Genomic DNA, 20610 nt, shown 5'->3' with positions numbered 1-20610 from the left:
CTAACACTGCACATCAGCCTGAATACACCGTCTCCATAGTGAAACATGATGGTGGCAGCATGATGTGGGGATGCCAGTCAGAGACAGAGTTGATGGGAAGATGGATGGAGCCAAATACAGAGAAATCTTAGAAGAAAACCTGTTAGTCTGCAAACGACTTGAGACTGGGGCGGAGGTTTGCCTTCCAGCAGGACAGCGACCCTAAACATACAGCCAGAGCTACAATGGAATGGTTTAGCATAGTCATGTGTTGGAATGGCCCAGTCAAAGTCCAGACCTAAATCCAATTGACAGTCTGTGGCAAGACTTGAAAATTGCTGTTCACAGATGCTCTCCATCCAATCTGACAATTTGAGCTATTTTACAAAGAACAATGGGCAAACATTTCACTCTAGATGTGCAAAGCTGGTAGAGACATACCCAAAAAGACTTGCAGCTGTAATTGCAGCGAAAGGTGGCTCTACAAAGTATTTACTCAGGGGGGCTAAATATATAAATGCATGCCATCCAATTAATTCCTATGGGGCAACTGTAAAAAAAAAAAAAGCATCTCTTCCTATACGAGTTTCCCCTAAAATAAGGAAGTTGTTGGCCATAACAGGCAGCAGCTGGAGGGGTTGCTTTTGTACACAACACCACTTCGTGTCCTCGATTTTTGATGCCAGTTTTTTTTCCCTTAGGAAGTTTTTTTGGTTAGCTTATTACTACTTGCCGACCGCCCTATAGAAGATATACTGCTACAGGGCAGCTGCTTTGAGCAGGATCATTGTGTATGTATGTATATATATATAATATACTATACACACACACACAGTATCTCACAAAAGTGAGTACACCCCTCACATTTTTGTAAATATTTTATTATACTTTTTCATGTGAAAACACTAAAGAAATTACCCTTTGCTACAATGTAAAGTAGTGAGTGTACAGCTTGTATAACAGTGTAAATTTGCTGTCCCCTCAAAATAACTCAACACGCAGCCATTAATGTCTAAACTGCTGGTAACAAAAGTGAGTACACCCCTAAGTAAAAATGTCTAAATTGGACCTAATTGGCCATTTTCCCTCCTCGGTGTCGTGTGACTCGTTAGTGTTACAAGGTCCCAGGTGTGAATGCGGAGCAGGTGCGTTAAATTTGGTGTCATTGCTCTCACTCTCTCATACTGGTAACTGGAAGTTCAACATGGCACCTCATGGCAAAGAACTCTCTGAGGATCTGAAAAAAGAATTGTTGCTCTACATAAAGATGGCCTAGGCTATAAGAAGATTGCCAAGACCCTGAAACTGAGCTGCAGCACAGTGGTCAAGACCATAGAGCGGTTTAAAAGGACAGGTTCCATTCAGAACAGGCCTTGCCAAAGAAGTTGAGTGCTCAGCGTCATATCCAGAGGTTGTCTTTGGAAAATAGACGTATGAGTGCTGCCAGCATTGCTGCAGAGGTTGAAGGGGTGGGGCGGTCAGCCTGTCAGTGTTCAAACCATACGCCACAAACTGTATCAAATTGGTCTGCATGACTGTCGTCCCAGAAGGAAGCCTCTTCTAAAGATGATGCACAAGAAAGCCCACAAACAGTTTGCTGAAAATAAGCAGACTAAGGACATGGATTACTGGAACCGTGTTCTGTGGTCTGATGAGACCAAGATAAACGTATTTGGTTCAGATGGTGTCAAGCGTGTCTGGCGGTAACCAGGTGAGAAGTACAAAGACAAGTGTATCTTGCCTACAGTCAAGCATGATGGGGGAGGTGTCATGGTCTTGAGCTGCATGAGTGCTGGCGGAACTGGGGAGCTACAGTTCATTGAGAGAACCATGAATGCCAACATGTACTGTGACACACTGAAGTATGATCCCCTCCCTTCAAGGACTGGGCCTGCTGGGCAGTATTCCAACATAATGATCCCAAACACACCTCCAAGATGACCACAGAGGGTGGAGGAGCGCAAGGTCTCTAACATCCACCAGCTCCATGATGTCATCATGGAGGAGTGCAAGCGACTCCAGTGGCAACCTGTGAAGCCACACAAATATTGACACTTTGGGCCCAATTTGGACATTGTCATTTAGGGGTGTACTCACTTTTGTTGCCAGTGGTTTAGACATTAATGGCTGTGTGTTGAGGTATTTTGACGGGACAGCAAATTTACTGTGTTATATAAGCTGTTCACTACTTTACATTGTAGTAAAATGTAATTTCTTCAGTGTTGTCGCATGAAAAGATACAATAAAATATTTACAAAATGTGAGGGGTGTATACACTTTTGTGAGATACTGTGTGTTAATATGTGTGTGTGTGTGTATATATATATATATATATATATATATATATATATATATATATGTGTGTGACCCTGCACTTAAGGGTAGCAAATGTGTGCCGCTGGCTGATCACTCCCACTCTAATTTTAAACAGCAGGAACTGACCAGTGGATACCACAGACTTGATGTCTGCCGGCACCCGCCATTCATGCAGTACAGAGGCAAAACTGCAGCCTGGCTATATAAACAAGGAAAGGCATGGGTCCTGTGTTCCAAAGCAGGGACAAGAATCCATGTCTTCCCTAGTAAAACCACCTCCTACACTGTACAAAAACACAGGCTATGCACACAGGCTATGCACCCTTTGATCCGCCCTGATGTTAACCCCTTCTCCCCACCCCCCCCTTCCTCCTTCCCCTATTTGTGGAAAAAGACATCCATTTTAATTGGGTATAGTGTCACACAACTGCACATTTTTCAGTTGGTAAGTGGGTAATACAAGAGCCATTACTTTTAAATAACAATTCCACTCATAATTTTCTCAGCCAATAAAATTAACTCTTAAGAGTGTAAAGCTTACATGTTTTAGGCATTTACCAGATAAGTATAGTATTTTCAAATGAAATCTCACGTGAACAGTAGAAAATGGTAGTATGGTGTGTGTATTGCATTGTAATGGCTCCCACCAGATAATTGCATTTTTATACTTGCCATAAAATCCTTTTCTTTGAGTTCATTTAGAACAGGGGTGAGGAACCTTTTTTCTGCCAAGGGCCATTTGGATATTTATAACATCATTCGGGGGCCGTACAAAATTTTAAACGTAAAAATTAACCTGTTATACTTGGTCAAACATTTAATAACTCACCCCCAATGTGATGGCTGAAACTGCATCTCTTTGGTATTGATGATGTTGCTACTTGCAACTGGTTTTCCAGGTATTTGGTCAGTCTGGAGCGCAGTCAACCCTTTGCCGTGGTAAGTTTTGAAAAGAACCGCTGTGCTGTGGGTGCTGCTGGCTGGTACTACTGTGGGTACTGCTGGCAGTGCTGGCTGGTACTGCTGTGGGTACTGCTGGTGGGAAATGCTGGCTAAAGACTCAGGAGCGGCGCCGCGCTGGAGGAAGATAGAGGTTCCTGTATCTCGGTCAGTCTCCTCATAGGCGAAGTGCATTTGATATCACTCCACCTGTGACTCACTCAGACAGAAAAGAGCCAGAACTATACAAGAAACATCGGCTCCGTTCTGACAACTCAGACAGACAGACCAAGCGGCACGGGGGGCCGGACCAAATGATTTTGGGGGCCGCATATCGCCCGCGGGCCGTAGGTTCCCCACCCCTGATTTAGAACCACAAGATTGGGAGACAATTGGGTTATACTTTCAGGAAGATTTGGGCAAACACAAAGTTGACCAAGCAAAATGATAAACAGGGGGGGTTGGGTCTGTGTGTGTCAGTTGACTCCCTGAAAATTATTTTTATGGTGAGAAACAAATTCAGTTTTCTTTCTCGCTCATTGAGGGGCCACAATTAAACTGAAGGTCGAGCAACGCTGTGCAAAAAACAATAACAGGCCCACTATAAAAAAAGGTATCTGCTTTATGCCTGAAGTTGGCATTAGATGAGACCTGAACATTAACTGCTTCTAGACCGCCCCACATACATATACTGCGGCAGGTAAGAACTGTAGCGTGAAATCACGTACCTGTACGTCATTTCAATTTCTTGGTCTGGGGCGCGTATGTGCGCTGTGGGCGACCCACTGTGGTTGGACACAGCAGGAGCCAATCAGCGGGTCCAGCGGACCCGATTTTCGCTGACACCCAGCGATCATTCCCAAGAAAGGCAGAACAGCGGTCTGCCTATGTAAACAAATCAGATCGCCATTCTGTCAGAGGGAAAGATGGTTAAGGACCCTTTTTCCAAGGACCAAGCGCTTGCGGCTGACATAGTCTGCCAGCCAATTGGCTACACCTTAGACGGATGAGACTGCTGTTTCATTATCCTGCTAGACCCCGATCAGATGACCCTCACCTGTATATCTGGCTTCCTTGTCCCCTGCATCAACAAAGTGTGTAGAACTTCTCTCTCCCCCCCCCCCCCCCCCAGCCTGTTAGGCTGGCTTCCCTTTTGTCGATATTCAAAGAGAAGGAAGGATTTCCTGAACTTCAGAAAGCAGTTTCTGAGCCAACAAGTTAGAGACAACCTGATCCTTCTGATCCTTGGTGAATGTTTGACCAGAAACTAAGCTGACTTGCCTTACAATGATAGGATTTTGAGTTGTAGGGGTCTGGAGTGGAACTGGGCAAATGGGACTGCCAGAAAGGTGGCTACCAGCAGCCACAGGACTTGTATGCAGAAAGGAAGAAAGACTCCTGCACATGAGACTTCAGTCTGGGAGAGCTTGAACTTTTTTTTGTAGAATAAAAGTTTTGACTTGAACTGTCAGACCCAGATATTCCAGCTCCTATGCAGATTTCTGTGGGTTCAGGATCGAACCAAACCTTTTCAAGGTCTGAACTGTCCACATCACATGGTTGGGGCATGGTTGGTGTTGAGGCCTAGGCTGCTTCTGCTAGGGTAAATATACTATAACCCCCATTGATATCCTTGATGTGGGTGTCCAAGGCACAGTAATGCAAGGCTGCTGGCATGATCTCTAAGCTGTCCACCAATTGAAGGTCAGTGTGGAGGGGGAAGGTGGATCCCTTATTAGTTTAGTCCATTTCCTTAAAGTTTGATAGATAATCATTATGGCCATGGCAGTTTGCAAAACCTTGTTTTCTCTGGCAGAATCTCCTTTGCAAAGTTTCTGGAAAGTGGAATCCATAAATACTGGCGTATTAAGACAGGATACTGCCGTATAAACCGTGGGAACTGCTCTTCTTAATAAAGGACTCCTTTAATGGGTATCGACTGCAAGACATTGAGAAGGTGGAAAAGTTTTCTTGGTTGTTTTCCAGTGTGTGTTCTGGACATAGGGATTGAGTGCCTGGGAAAGGTTTTAATAGTCTAACTTGTTCACACCATATGTGCAAAAAACTGAAGATTTTACTTTGGGAAACACGAGTTCACATGCGTTTTCATGCGCATTTGTTATTTTCTATGCACGTTGACAGGTATCTTTTTTAAGCAAGTTTTTTGCACAGATTCACACCACGTCCTGTGTCATCAGTTCCTCTTCCTGATTGTTGAGAGAGAAGATGACAATTTGGATAGTTTATTGCTAGCGCTATTGCAGAGCCCCCCCCCCCCCCTTACATTGCAGTCCCCACCAGAGCTCCCCTTTACATCATAGTTCCCTTCGCTTCATCAGTCTTCGTCCCCCCCCCCCCCATATCAGTATCCTATCACCAGTGTCCCACTCATCAGTGTCCCCCTAATTGTTTCCAGTTTATCAGTGTCTCCCTCATTAGGACCCTGCCATCACCAGTCTCCCCTCCTCACAGCCAGAAGATGGACAAGGCTGTTTGAAATCACGGGGCCCCATAGAGCCTACCTGACAAGCCTCCCGAAAATAGAAAAAAAAAACACTCTGAAATTATTATTGGTGGACACAAACACTGCATAACCTACAAAATTCCTGCTAAATCTGAAAGATAAAACTGTATTGCATTACCAAAGCTCAGGGGTCTTGGGGCTCATTCACATGGGTGATCTAGCCTGTACAGGTTGCATCAGTCTTCATTTTTTTGTGACTGAAGCTGTATGTAGGCAGTCTGTTACTGTATGTGGATGCAGCAGTTATACAAACACAGCTGCAGGCCCTAATTTGACAGGCATGTGGGTGCTAGTGCATGACCCTGAACACAGACAGTGTGCATTCGGGGCTACTCACCTGTACCTGCAACTGGATTAATACAGTTGCTACTTCCTCACTGTATTAGGTGGCCCCCGACGTACAAACCGCTTATTCACACTGTGTGGGCCAGAGAACCCATGTGAATGAGCCCTAATTTTTTTTTTCTTTAAGAATTTTTTTTATTTTTTGTACGTTTTTTTTTTTTTTTGTGTTTGTGGAGGGGCGGACTTTGGTGAAATGTCGGGGTCTAAACTTTTGAGACGAACTAATAGGGGGGCACACAGGGGAACCCAGGCAGCAGGGGCAAGGAGATGATGGTGGAAGCAGCAGGTAGAGAGATCATTGAACTGATCCCATGTAGCAGCTCAAAGCCAGCAAGAGAGGAGGGAAGCCAGCTACGCTGGGAGGAAGGGGGTGGCGGGCAGCAGGAAGAATCTGGTGGTCAGGAAGGGGTGATCGGTGCAGCAGGGGGCATTTACAGGGACAGAGGATCAGTTCCTGTAATTGCCCCCTGGTGCACCGATTACCCCCCTCCTGTCCACCATTTGATTCATCCTGTGGCCCTGCAGTATGGACACAGTATTGCTCTGCTCTCCTCTGCACCACCTGACACATGGAGTGCAGAGTGGTTTAAAATTCAGTTGCTCTTTTTAGGCACTGTGCCAAATTTGTAGAGGCTGATCTGGTTACAGTCTAAGGCCCCTTTCACACTATCCGTCGGATGGATTCCGTTTTTCTCAGCGGGGGATCAATCTGCCGATCCCCCGCTGAGCAGGAGGATGACAGCTGTGTCTCCGCGCTGTGTGTGGAGACACAGCTGTCAGTTCCCCATGCATCTCTATGAGGGAAATCGGATGGGAACGGACCTTCGGTCCGTTCTCATCCTATCCGATCCGCTGGACGGATGGAAAATAGGGTTTCCATCTGTCCAGATTTGACGGATTGGATCGGATGTCAGCGGACATGTCTCCGCTGACATCCAATGCCCCATAGGAATGCATGGGGGGATCCGCCAAAAAAACGGACAGGCGGATCTGAACGGTCCGCCTGTGTGAAAGGGGCCTAAAGATTTACTGCTGTTCAGGTGCTCTGGGCTTCAGTAAAATGGCAGCCTCCAGCAAGAACAAGAATAATGTTGGAGTCAATTTAGAGCACACGGTAATTTTGGTGGCATAATTTGTAATGTAGAATGTTTTTTTTCTGAAGAAAATGTTTATAAAATTGTTATGAGTAAAGTTCCACGTTAAGGTTTTCTTAATATGGGGACCAAAATGCTGGTGTATGTTCTCAACACCCCTTTGAACACCCAAAGCCATGTAGAGGGAGATTTACTAAAATTGGTGCAGCTGTGCATAGTAACCAATCAGCTTCTAGCTGTTAAGCTTTGACAATACAACTTAGAAGCTTATTGGTTACTATGCACAGCTGAACCAGATTCTGTGTGCACCCGTTTTAGTAAATCTCCCCCAATGAATCATAAAACATTTTAAACATTACAAAAAAGGTCTAACTGACTGCTTCTGCTAGCTGTACTAAAATAGTCTGATATGGAAACCGAAAAAAAAAAATGCTTTCTCTCTCGTTCATTGATGGACACAGCTCCTGATTCTTCTTAACCATTGAGTTTTACTGCCCCCTACAAGAGTAGGACACCAGGCAGGAAAAAGCTTGACCACACCTATGGGCAGTCCCAGAGGGTATACACCCACTCTCAGCTATAGCCACTCAGTTTTTTAACTGCCTAGTCAGGAGTAAGGACCTAGTTCTTGCTGGGATCTCTAGTCCTGGCTTTTTTTTTTTTTTAATTGAATTTTTTCCTATCTATTGTTTTGTTCCTGGGAGACTCTACAATCAATTGCCGGACTTGGCGACGAACTGGATAATTTAGATCCAGAGGTTCCCCCCAGTCTGGCCAGCGAGCGTGTACAGACCGCAGCTCTGCGCTAGGTCGGCTGCAACATAGCCCCACTGAACAGGGGCTGGCCTGCGAGTTCAATGCCCTGCAAGGACACACATGACCTGTCCTTGGCCTGAGTGGCAGCGTTTCTCCTGGCTGACAGCACCCACATTAAGATGGAGTGATGGTCTATCCAGAGCAGTACCCACCCTGTTCTTGGTGTGGTAAGGGATGGTGGGACCCCCGGGTTCCCCTCCTTCACCCCAGCCCCTCTAAAATTTTGGTAAGGTTATAAGCTGGCTGTTGCCACATGCTCTTAAGGGGGGCTGGTTGGAGTTGCTGCTGACCTGATTTTTCTGATGGGCAACGGGGGGTTGATGACTGGGGCAGGGATGCCCTCTGGGCTCCCTGTGGCGGTTGTTGGGCTGGGGAAGCGGATAGTTTAGCATCCGCGGCCAGATGTTAAACTTTAGGCCGCGGCCTACTAGTCGGAAACTACGTGAGGTGGACCCTGTGAGGGTGACTAAAGCCCCACTGCCTCCCGTATGGGCAACCACGCTCCCCTCCGCTGTCACTGGGTGGTTGGCTCCGCTGAGGCTTGCGTCTAAGCGGCTGGGCGCCCACAAAAATTTAGGCCACAGCTTACGGCCTATTAGGCCATGCGGCCGATTCAGGTGCCTCTGTTGGGGGGCTGCCCCACTGCGTTTAGCTGAGGCCCCCACTGGGACCCGTGCACCAAAAATGTAGGCAGTGGCCTGCTAGGCCCTGTGGTCAGCTTGGCACCTCCCTTGGAAGAGGTGGAACTGTGGGAGCGCTTTTTTAATTACAGCCTTGCCACCATTATTGTGTGGGGCAACTGCCCCTTTTAGCGCTGCAGGACCATCAGGGTGCCCTGCCTGCGCGTCCATGTCACAGCGGGCGCCCCCCCTTTTAAGGGTCTCCCCTGATTGTTTTCCGGGTGAGCTTAGTTATTTAGCAAGCGTACTGGGACTGCGTCCACGATCCCAGAGTGCTCAGATAGTAAGGGTGATTCCTCTGCTCCTATAACCACAATGAAAAGGCGCTGGTGGATGCACGGTTTGTGTTGGTGCGTGATACTTTAAAATTAGAGGTTGCGGCTGATGCTGTGTCGGAGGCACCGATCCCTTTTGGCACCCACAGGCCCTCCAAAGTGACAAGGGTGTTCCCTTTTCCGCTTACTTTGACAACATTGTCCCAAAACAGTGGGGTTGTCCAAAACGTAGTGGTTCCTAAGCATTTTTTGCTTGCTGTGTCCTTTATGAGGATTAACTGCGTTAAAGGTGGACGGTCCCACCTGTAGTGGCCTCGTCAGTTTCCTAGTTAAATAAAGCTACCTTCGTTCCAGTTGAAGAGTCCCCAGCCTTTAAATATCCAGCTGATAGGAGGGTGGAGGCTCTGGCCCGCCATATGCTCGCTGTGGCTGGTTTGGCGCTTAGACCAGGATTTACTATTGCCCTGGCTGAGTGGGCTAAACTTTTATGCTGGGACCTGGAGGGGAAACTGCTTTCCCCTGTCTTGGGGAGCTGGCGGATCAGTTGGTCCAGGGGCTACAGTTTATCTATGATGCCTCTTTGGATACGGCTCCTTTTGATTTTTAGGCTGTCTGTATCAGCAGTGGTCCTTTGGAGTATTATCTGGCTGAAATACTGGTCTGCGGACCAGATTTCTAAGAAGGCCTTTTCTGATCTCCCCCTTGTAAGGGATTGCCTGTTTGGAGCTTCCTTGGATGACATTAAGGGTCTCACTAGGGGAAGCGTACTCTTCTTCCACAGGCTTCTAAGGGCAAAGAGCCTCATGGTAAACGTGGGCCATTCTCCTTGGCTCATAAGAGGTTTTTTTGTCCCTCAGGCTCTCAAGACAAGGGATCAAAAGTCAGGGCCTCCACCGGAGGTTCCAAGAGGACCTGGTTTGGCAAGCCATGAGTGGGCTCTTCTAGACCTGCGGACAAGGCTGCCTCTGCATGAAGGAGTGCCCTCACCCATATCTGGGGAGGGGGGACGTCTTTGCTGGTTTCTGGATCCATGGACCTCCCTGGTATAGGACACAAGGGTCCACAAAGTTATTCGGTCAGGCTATGAAATCGAGTTCGGTCTTATCCTCCGGAAAGATTCTTCCCTTCCAACCTGCACTTGTCCCCAGATCACTTATGGGTCTCTTTGGGGTAGTGCAAGACTTGTTACTTCAAGGGGTAATTGTTCCGATTCGGAACGTTTTCAGGGGTTTTTACTCAAACCACTTTACAGTTCCCAGGAAAGAAGGCAAGCTACGTCCAATTCTGGACCTCAAGGCGCTAAACTGCTTGTGCGAGTACATAAGTTCCGCGTGGAGTCCATTCACACGGTAGTGGTGTCCCTACATCAGGGGGATTTTTTCTTGCTTGTATCGACATCAAGGATGCCTACCTGCACATTCTAATATGTGCCGATCACCAACGCATCCTGTTTTGCCATGCGCGAGGAGCATTTTTTGGTTTGTGGCATGGACCTTTGATCTCGCCTCCGTTTCTCAGGTCTTCACAAAAGTGTTGGCCCCGGTGCTGGCATTGTTTGAGTCATCGGGGGATCGTGGTACAGGGGGACCTGGACGATCTTCTGCGAGCGGAGCCTCGACTGCTCTGATGGACAACTGGAGATTGTGCTGCGAACTCTGAGGGAGTTCGGTTGGATTCTGAACCTTCAGGAGTCTGCTTTGGTTCTGTCCACCCCGGATTCGACCTCAGCCAGCGTGTTTCTTCTTCTGTAAAAACTCCAGACATTTCAGGAGGCAATTTAGCGTCTGCTGTTCAGCAGACAGTCATCCCTCTGTGCTTGCATGCAGGTGCTGTGTCCACCCTTGAGGCGATCTGTTTTCACAGTTCCACACAAGATCTCGGCTAAAGAGATTCTGGTGAAATGGGACAAGGATCCACGGTCTCTAGAGGTGGCTTAGTTCACTGGCACTTCGACAGGGAAAATCCTTTCTCCCCCTGTACTGGATGGTTGCCACCATGGATGCCAGCCTGTCCGGGTGGGGAGGCATCCTCAGCAGATGTGCTTAAGGGGTCTGGACTCTGGCAGTGTCCAGACTGCCAATTAATGTTCTGGAAATCTGAGCTATCGGCCTTTGTCTGGCTCATTGGACAATTCGTCTTCAGGGGTGTCCAGTACAAATTAATTTGGACAATGCCATGGTCGTGGTTTGTTAATCACCAAGGGGGCACAAGTAGTGTCCTGGCGGCTCGGTAAGTAGCAGGCGTACATTGCGTGGTGTTAGTCTCTTGGGGTTCATCCTCGCTCCTTCTCGGTGGCTCAGGTCTTAACCTTCCTTCAACAGGGTGTTGAACAGAAATTGGCCTTGAGTACCATCAAGGGGCAGGTATCGGTTTTGGTGGTCTTTTTCCAATGACCTTTGGCCTCACACTCCCTGGTGCGTACCGTTCTTCAGGGTGTCTTGACGTTTGGTTCCTACAGTGCGCGCTCCGTTGCCACCCTGGGATCTTAATGTGGTGCTTTCGGCTCTACAGAAGCTTCTCTTTGAAAATATTCGGGAGGTTTCCCTGCTTGCACTGCCCCAGAAGGTGGCCTTTTTGGTTTGGCTATCACCTCTGCGCACAGGGTGTCGGAACTGGTGGCGTTATCCTGTCCTTTACCTTATGGTTCTTCGCAAGGATAAGCCCCATGTCTGTCATTCTTCCTAAAGTGGTCTCTGACTGTCATTTGAATGAAGACATTGTGTTGCCTTCCCGGTTTCCCAGGCCAAACATCCGAAGGAAATTGCCTTGCATGCCTTGGATGTGGTCTGGGCAAATAGGGTGTACCTGGCAGCTACAGAGTCTTTTTATGAAGTCAGAATCTCTATTTGGGCTCATGGACGGACCTCACAAAGGGTTGTCCGCTTCTTCTGCAACCCATTTCCAGATGATCAGACAGAAGGTGGTTCAGGCCTATTGCATCAAGGGTCAGGTTCTTTCTCGGTCAAGGAGCACTCTACTAGGGCCCTTAGTGTCTGTTGGACTTCCGTCATCAAGTGTCAGTGATGCAGGCTTGCAAGGCGGCCACCTGGTCGTCGGTGCATGCTTTTACTACATTTTTAAAAGTGGATGTATTGGCATCTGTGGATGCTTCTTTTGGCCACAAGGTTTTGCTGGCTGCCATTTAGAAGACCTGGTCCTCTTTGAGGGTGTATTGTTTTTTTTCAGGTGAGCTCCAGCTGTTTATAGTTGAGCTACATGTTACCTGGTTGGCTATGGTTAGCCTTGGGAATTTTTTTCTGCTTTTTTCCCACTCCTCATGTTTAATACTGCTTTAGGACGTCCCATTGGTTAAGAAGAATCAGGAGCTGTGTCCGTCAATGAATGAAAGAGAAAATGGTATTTTTGACTTACCGTAGAATCTATTTCTCTGATGTTCGTTGACAGACACAGCACCCGCCCCTCTGTGGAGTTGGCTTTCTTTTGACAATGCTTGTAACAAAATTGAGCGCCTAGAGCCGAGAGTGGGTGTATACCCCCTGGAACTGCCGATAGGTGTAGTCAAGCTTTTTCCTGCCTAGTGTCCTTCTCCTGTAGGGGGCAGTATAACCCAATGGTTAAAAAGAATTAGGAGCTGTGTCCATCAATGAACATCAGAGAAATGGATTTTACGGTTAGTCAAAAATCCCAATATTTCTGCGATAATGGTTTTGAACATCAGTTAAATATTATGCTATATGCTTTCTTTCCTTCTCTCTCAGGAAAGGTGTTTGTGGCCTTCAGATAACTTAGAGTCACGACAAGGAGCATCTGAGGTATGTTTTAATATTTTGATTCTTCTTATCCAATTCTTTTCCAGGCTCTTTTAATAATAATATTTATATTGATAAACTTATTCAAACAATCATAAATTGTGTGCTGAAAGTGAGTAAATCTTTTTCATCAAACATTCTTATACTTATCTAGCCATCTACTCTCTCCTCTGTAAGATACAAAATATTTTTTTTTTTCAGTTTGATGGACTTTAGTCCAGTATCAGGGAAAACACTGCATGCTCCTTTTTCTCTGATTTAGTATCAGAGAAATGTTTCGATCAAGGTCCATGTGTACCTTGGATTTATCTATGCGTGGGGAACTACGGTTCTATTTGAATGACCCATTATGAACAATAGCTATTGCTAGTATCTTCTTTGCGTCCCTGCTCAGAAATAGAAAAAAGTGCACCGCTCCCTATGGATTAAGTGGAAGTTCTGTGATCATTAAAGGATGAATCCTTCCAAAGTTTTATTTTGGCAGATGGCAGAAAATTTAATCCCTCATCATATTTTAACATGTCTTGGGTATTCTTACCTCAGTGAGACTTCTGTACTACAGTTACCAGATCAGCCCACCTACCATGATTGTTATAAGGGGGTCACCCTGATAGATTTCATTTTTTTTTTTCATGTTTTATAGAAGGAGCTTGAGGTGGCTCTTGCTGCAGCCAGTGGAGTGATTTTTCATTTTCATTGAATTCCCAAAAATATTTGAAAACAACAAAACCGAACAGCAGTAATTCAGACCATAAGCATCTGCTAATTGATACATTTTTGCTGTAGAGTCCACTAACTCTTCAACTAGTGAAAACACTGACTGTGTGTGAAATTATTGGATGATGGCTATTCTTAAATGTTTCCATTTCTTTTATGTTTAGACACATACTGTATAAAATATATTTGTACATACACAGTTTGCATAAAAACAAATGAAAATAGTCACATTTTGAGAATGTCCATATTTCTTATGTTGTCTTGCTTTATTGTAGATCATGTATGCATCAAGGTCAAGAGATAGATTCACAACTCCTTCCTTTATGCAGAGAGATCGTTTTAGCCGCTTCCAACCAACATATCCTTACATTCAGCATGAGATTGACCTTCCACCTACTATTTCACTGTCTGATGGAGAGGAACCTCCACCCTACCAGGGTCCATGTACTCTGCAGCTACGAGATCCAGAACAGCAGATGGAACTTAACAGAGAATCTGTCAGAGCACCTCCAAATAGGACCATTTTTGACAGTGATTTGATAGATATATCTATGTACAATGGGGGTCCCTGCCCACCTAGCAGCAATTCGGGCATCAGTGCAACCAACCATAGCAGCAATGGCAGAATGGAAGGGCCACCGCCAACCTACAGTGAAGTTATGGGACACTATCCAGGCTCATCGTATTTCCACCACCAGCAAAATAACACCTCTCCCACTTCTCAGACAAGTAGTAGACTTGCGTTTCAAGCAAACGATCCAGAGAGCACAGTAGTTCCTGTCAATGGAAAAGACAGACAGCCAGGGAACCTTGTTTGAATCCTCCCAACCTGCACTTATTCCACAGTGAGGCAAGAGGTCATCATGGTTGTCTCATGACTTCCACAGCTCGAGTGCTCAATGCATTTGAGCTTCAAGTGGTACAAGTTAAACCAAATGCACATATTAATGTATGCTTAATCTGATACCAGTCAGAGGAAAGCATGCAAATGGATTGAATGATATACACGTCCTTTCTGTTCATGATTTGTTTCAGGAAGAATCATTTTTATATTATCATATTTCAGTTATTTAAATTTTGCAAGATCTTGGCACAAAACTCAAACTTTGCAGAGCCTATTTTATACTGACGTTAATGACAGTCACATAGAACAAGTAAGTGTTAATGTAGAAGTGCTATGGTGTTTTAGGGAGATGGCCAGTGTTTGTGGTAGGGAACATGTAGGTGCAGTGCTAAATATTTCATAGAAATCTATACCATATTCCAGGCATGTGTGTAGTGTATGAAATGAATGAATTAAATTAATGAATGTGCTGAGTATTAAACCTGTTTTAGGGCTAAATTCACTAAATTGAAGTAACCCAAATTGCATGCACACATCTGAAATATTCCCCTTTAAAGCTAACACCCAACTCGTAATTTTTTTAAATCTTTTAATGTGTAAAGAAACATAAGTTAAGTTTATAAAGTCCTTGCTTATTTTGAAAACATTTTGCCCCTCCCCAGAGGTATCAGTCTTGGAAGAATATGGGCTGGCACCTCTATAGCTATCAGGCTAACGAGTGTGTGGTTCCTGATGGCTTTGACTTGTGTTTCCAGAGGAAGAAAACATGGCACCCCCTCAAAATTGACTCCTTGCTAAAGTACGCTAGATTTTGTGTAAAAAAAAAAAAAAATGTACTAATAAAATGTTAAAGAAGCCAACATTGCATTAGGAAAACATTTGTAATCAAAACCCCACCTTAACTATTTTATTATAGAATGTGAAGAGAAATCCATATGGCATTTAGTCCTGCACATCCTCCATATTTTTTAAAAATGTTTCTGCTAAATGTATGAAGCAATTTTACTAGTTTCCCAAGTTCCCATACTAGTGCTCTATGGTGTATTCAAGAAAAATTAATTTCACTCTCTGGGGAGAAATTTAGGGAATATTTAACTCTAGCCAAGATTTTGTTTCCTGTTATTGACAGAGGGATCTTTAGCCAAGAACAGGGAAGACCAATAACCCTATGAATTAGCTTTTTACTCTTCTAAAACAAGATTGGTTAATTATAAATGTTTTTTTCTGTGGCTTCTGTAATCGATTTTTTTCATGAATGACAGGTTTACTATGAAAATTACTGACTGTATCTATAACTTGCCTGCCCTCCACTACAGGGCTACTTGTTGTTTTTGTGGACCAATTCCTCTAGAAACACAGGGTGGAAACTAACACGCACATGGGCTTGTATCATAATGGCAAAGGGAATGGCTGCAGCTAGTATGGTTGATGTGCTGGGTTGGTATCTTGGGGGCACATCCATCTTTTCATTTGAAACTGTTAAAATAAATTAAGAACATCAAACAGATGACCTATCCAGTGCTAATTCTGTAACCACACAGGCTCATCACTGGACAGCTCCTAAATTATTGATGCTTAATGTTCATTTTGAAAATAGTACTTGTATAAAATGAACAATAAGCTCAGATAAGACATTAGTGCTGCTTGTATTTGTATTCATGCTCAATGTTGCATGCGATTTTCTTTTAACTGTTTGCTAATCAGTATTTTTTGTTTGAATGGTAATTAAAAGTGGGTATAACGCTCAATTTATAAATCTTTAGTGAATCTAGCCCTTAGAGAAAAAAGTTGCACTAACTATTCGGAATTATCCTTTATAAGGGAAATGTGGTATGTTTTTAGTCTATATTTATCTTGAAATATTTCCTGTTGTGGGCTTAAAATTCCCAACATTTGAGATGCCCAACAAAGGGAGGAGTGCCATCCACAACTGTATACGCCATTTTGTTTTCAGCAATATACAAAGGGATTTATTTAAAGGGTACCTCTGAAAAATTGTAGTCACCAGAGAGTTGGGTGAAATGAGTGTTCTGTGTAAATACACTTAACCTCCATACCCAATATCCATAGTTAAAGTATCAACCTAACACTTCTGGTCCCCATCAGCATATGAGTTATTTTGTCTTTATAAACACAGATGTCCATAGGACTCCAACACTCTGAACAAAAGAGGAACGTGGTTATTAAACTGGTGTAGTAAAGGAGCACAATGATATTCACATACCACCCTCAGCTCTCCTTTCTAATAAAATTCTCCCTTAAAATAGTAGAAATGGCTCAAAGAGTATAGTAACACCTAGGACTTGGCCACACCCATACAGCTTTCATATGTTTAAACTGCTAAAAGTTGAACTGTGCTTGGCTTTTATGAGTTAGAACACAACTTTCTGGACTTGCTTTTAAATTAGCCATTAAGACTTTAAAACCATAGTGGAGATTATTGCTGTTTTGTTGGAAAGTTGAAATACCTACTGGCTTCTTATATTCCCTGAATGGCAAATGTTATGCAACTGGACCCTTAGTTCTTACCATCTAACAAAAGGCAGTGCCACTCTCCCTGTTGGGGATTTTCATTTATTTAGCATTATAGAACATGCAGCCAAGAACAAGACTCAAGGTGAGTCTGTTAAAGATGATTGCTGTGGCAGGAATATGCTGCTTCTAGTCTTTACTGGGAAATATAAGAGGCTATTAGGTGATTTTTTTCCCCTAGCATCAAATTTAAAGGAATAGTTCACCTGAAGCTGGTTTTTCAGTTTGGGGTCAACTGATGCTTTAACTCTCCACATGCTTGTAAAGCACAGCTTCCACTTTAGTCCGTACCTAAAACATCTGGTGTAGAGATGTACTGAAAATTTACATTTCACAACTGGAAAACCATTATTCGCCTAACCCTGATCTCAATTAAATATAGGCTTTTTTGTGAAATAATATCACTGTACTAGGTATGTACGTATGTATGTGGGTGAAGTCACTGAATTGTATAATGTCTCTTCACATTTGGATGAGTCATTTATTTACTTTTTATTTACATTTAAATTTGACCACCATAAGTTTACATCACATTACTACTGGCAGTATACATTATTGCAATTTCGGTTACAAAGGGATTTTTGGTTCTTATTCATAATGACGATTGAAAAGCCATCTATATCAGTGGTGAACTGGCTGCAGAACAAAGTCAAAGGAGTTTTTTTTTTTTTTTTAGAATAAGTGAACCAGTATTAAATCTCCACCTGTGCTTATGCTTCCAAACTATGTCAGATAAATGCTTTATGCAGTCAAGGCAACGTGTTTTTTAATTATCATCTGGTGGCTAAAATGTTCACTTGCAGCAGACTAGAGATTTATGAGAGCACAATGAACAAATGCAGTTCTAGAGATCATTGATCTCTTGTCCATAGATGTCTGGACACTTTAACATTTTAGCTATCTGTTCATTGTGGTTATTTTGGTTTAGTTCACCTCTGACAACATGTTTGCCGACACTTAGACTCTGGCACAGGGAATCGTAGCAAGTGCAGGTAATTACTTCAGCGTCACTTATGCAGTAGAGTATGACAGATGGCTTATCAAGTCTATGGCACTTTTGGATGTTGGATATTGCAGAGAGCCAGGATATTAAAGCACTTGGTATTCCAAGTCATTTTTATCATTTTGCCAATCCGTGAGCAGTGTTTATTTTTCTTCTTTAACCCTTCTTGTAATTGAGAAAAAGAAAATTAGACCATTGTATGGCTACTTGTGGTATACTTGTGGTATATAATTTTGATTCATGACGACACCATCACTTTTTTTTTTGTCCATCTTTAGTTAACAACTTAACACTCTCAATCTCTGTCTGCTTTTCAATTTATATGTTAGGCATTTTTATTGGTAAATTAAAAACAAAAAAAAAATTAAAACCAGATAAATAGAAAAAATTAATTTAAGGCTTTAAAATGTTTTAAATAGATTGTGTAAATTCCTGGCTTGTTTGTCCAGAATGCTACAGTCTACTATGTTATCCGTGGTCAGTGTGTGACTGTGAAAAAGTATGCCAGGGAGGAAAGTTTCAAATGATTCTCTAACAATTAACAAGAATGATTGGACACAAAGATTTCATTACTAGTGACTTTGGGCCTTTAAAACCAGCTGCTATTTATATAATTTAGCACTTGTGCTTTGAGCAGGTTCCTCTGACTCTGAGCCAGACTATGACTGTACAGATATCAGTGTTAAATGAATCCGCAGGCTAAGCACACTTATATCAATGGTAAAACGTGTTGAAAAAAAAAGTATTATCCATCTAGGGATGTGTTAATACAATTGTTGAAACCACTCCCTTGCCACATCCGTAAATATATCATTTATAACAAGGAAAAGGGAAAAAACAAAAGGCCGAACTTTAGAGACAAATTGTATGTGAGTTGATGGATTTTGGACTTGTCGATGACCTCAATTTGAAACGCTTCCGGGATCAATCAGAATTCGACAGGTGTTTTTGATCTGCAGTTGACCTCCTCACCTGCGTTTGACCTTCTTAAAGCAGGTTTTACAGTCTCATTGCCTCGTATGTGAATGCAAAACCTGTTTGAAGCAAACAAAAGCCTACCAGGACTTGCCCTAAAGTGTGTAATCGCTGTTCTTAAAGAAACTCTAGGCAACCAACTAAAAAGATGAAATGTATAAAAGCTGTTTTTACCTGACAAAAGATGTGTGTTTCTGCACATCCATTCCTAAGATTTAGACTGCTTTGCCACACAGCACAGCCCTGCCTGGCAGGAAAGGAGACCTAATTTTTCTCTGCTGCAGTTAAGTAACTCTAATAACTTTTGTGCCTCCCCCAGCATGGGATTAAGGAAGGAAAAGCCACAGCTTGATCTGTTTCTCTGCTGTTTCCTCCTATCAGTATGCTCTTTGTTGGCACACAAGCATTGCAACAAAACTGATTGGTTCATTCTGTTTATTTTCCCTCTCCCAGTTTGATCTCGATTGTACATGGTCCTGGAAGAGTTTGATATTAAGTCAAATCTAGTTACCTAACTGCTTGCATTCAAAAATGTTTTAATATGGAGCTGCATTACTTAGTTGCTTTTAAATATGTCTACAGTTAAGCTTTAAAAATATTTTACTTGACAAATTTCAAATTTGACCCCTAATGATACTTTCATGCGGTAACATGGAAGATCTTCTCCTTCACTTCTCTTAGGTAGCTCCAAAGCCATCTTTTGTGTTTTTATCTGCAACATCAGCTAAATCTGCTCATTCAGATAGGATAGCATTCTGTTTGTGCTTTTACACGTTGGTACAGGAGTTGGTGTTTTCTCCAAAAACAAAATGGAACTCCTTTTTCACCAATTAGTTTTCTACAAAATGTATCTTTTATTTAAAAAAGGGTTTATGCACTTTGTGCAAAGTAGTGCTTTAGTGTTTGCTGAAGTTCAAAATTCGAGACTATAAATCATCTGGGTGCGACCAGCTGTATGCTAGAAAAATGATAGTCCAAATAGTTTATACTTCTGTAACAGAATAAATGCTGGTTGCAGAACATTTAATAATTCTGGTTACCTACAAAGCTCCATCATAGTGACTAGAGAAGCGGTGAAGGTGAAGTACAAAGTTGTGTCCGCTTTAGCCATTGCTAAACCTTGTCTGATGTATGCTTTTACTGGAGTCAGATACAATTTCTAAATTTAGCAGTTACTTGGAAGACAGTTGTTGGCAAAAAGAGCAAATTAAATAAAATGTATGGATTTAAATTTTCAGGACTTATTTCACACTTCAGAATTATGCTTTATTAGTGATATGTGATGTGTTGGTGTCATGCTGTGTCACTGATTTTGAACTATTGGGATAACTACGTAGAATGGAACTATAGGCAGTTAATACACAATTCTAAACCACATATGTGAAATTTCCACTTTCAAAAAAGATTTGTAATGTTCAACCCGTTTTGTGATCCAAACAGCCATGCAAAACTACATATCTACTACATATACTAAGGGGTGCAGCGTCAAAAAATGATGATAACAAATAGTCATTAAATGAATAATGAATGCATTTCTGAAAAGTCCTCTCTGCAGATGTAATGAAGGAAATAATGATGATATTGACCAGTCATTAAATAAATGAATGAAATTGTGAAAAAAAAAAACGACATATCCAATGCACTGAATGTGCTTTCTTCACTGCAATTAAGCACTATAGATTGCTCATCAACCACACTCCAAAACTGATTGGAAAAAATCAAAAAAGAAGGTTCATTCCTCTTAGTGTTAGATTAACAGTACTGTGAAATGCAGTGGAGCCTGACTGACTCACAGTGCACG

General features: G+C 43.1%; 1 protein-coding gene across 2 annotated transcripts in view; it reads left to right on the top strand.

The window, feature by feature from the left end:
- LDLRAD4 (low density lipoprotein receptor class A domain containing 4) overlaps nucleotides 1–14829 on the top strand; it is a 532001-nt gene extending 517172 nt beyond the window's left edge. For both annotated transcript variants that reach the window (XM_082258487.1, XM_082258488.1), the window contains 2 exons: nucleotides 12688–12741; nucleotides 13731–14829. In XM_082258487.1, coding sequence (XP_082114613.1) covers nucleotides 12688–12741; nucleotides 13731–14273 — 597 coding nt within the window. In that variant the 3' untranslated portion in view covers nucleotides 14274–14829. The remainder of the gene's footprint in view (nucleotides 1–12687; nucleotides 12742–13730) is intronic.
- The last annotated feature ends 5781 nt before the right edge of the window (nucleotides 14830–20610 follow it).

Source organism: Pelophylax lessonae (genome assembly GCF_965119305.1).
Source record: "Pelophylax lessonae genome assembly, chromosome: 5".
NCBI classification, from domain to species: Eukaryota; Metazoa; Chordata; class Amphibia; order Anura; family Ranidae; genus Pelophylax; species Pelophylax lessonae.
Note: the sequence above shows the minus strand (reverse complement) of the source record. Positions and strands in the feature narration are given on the sequence as shown.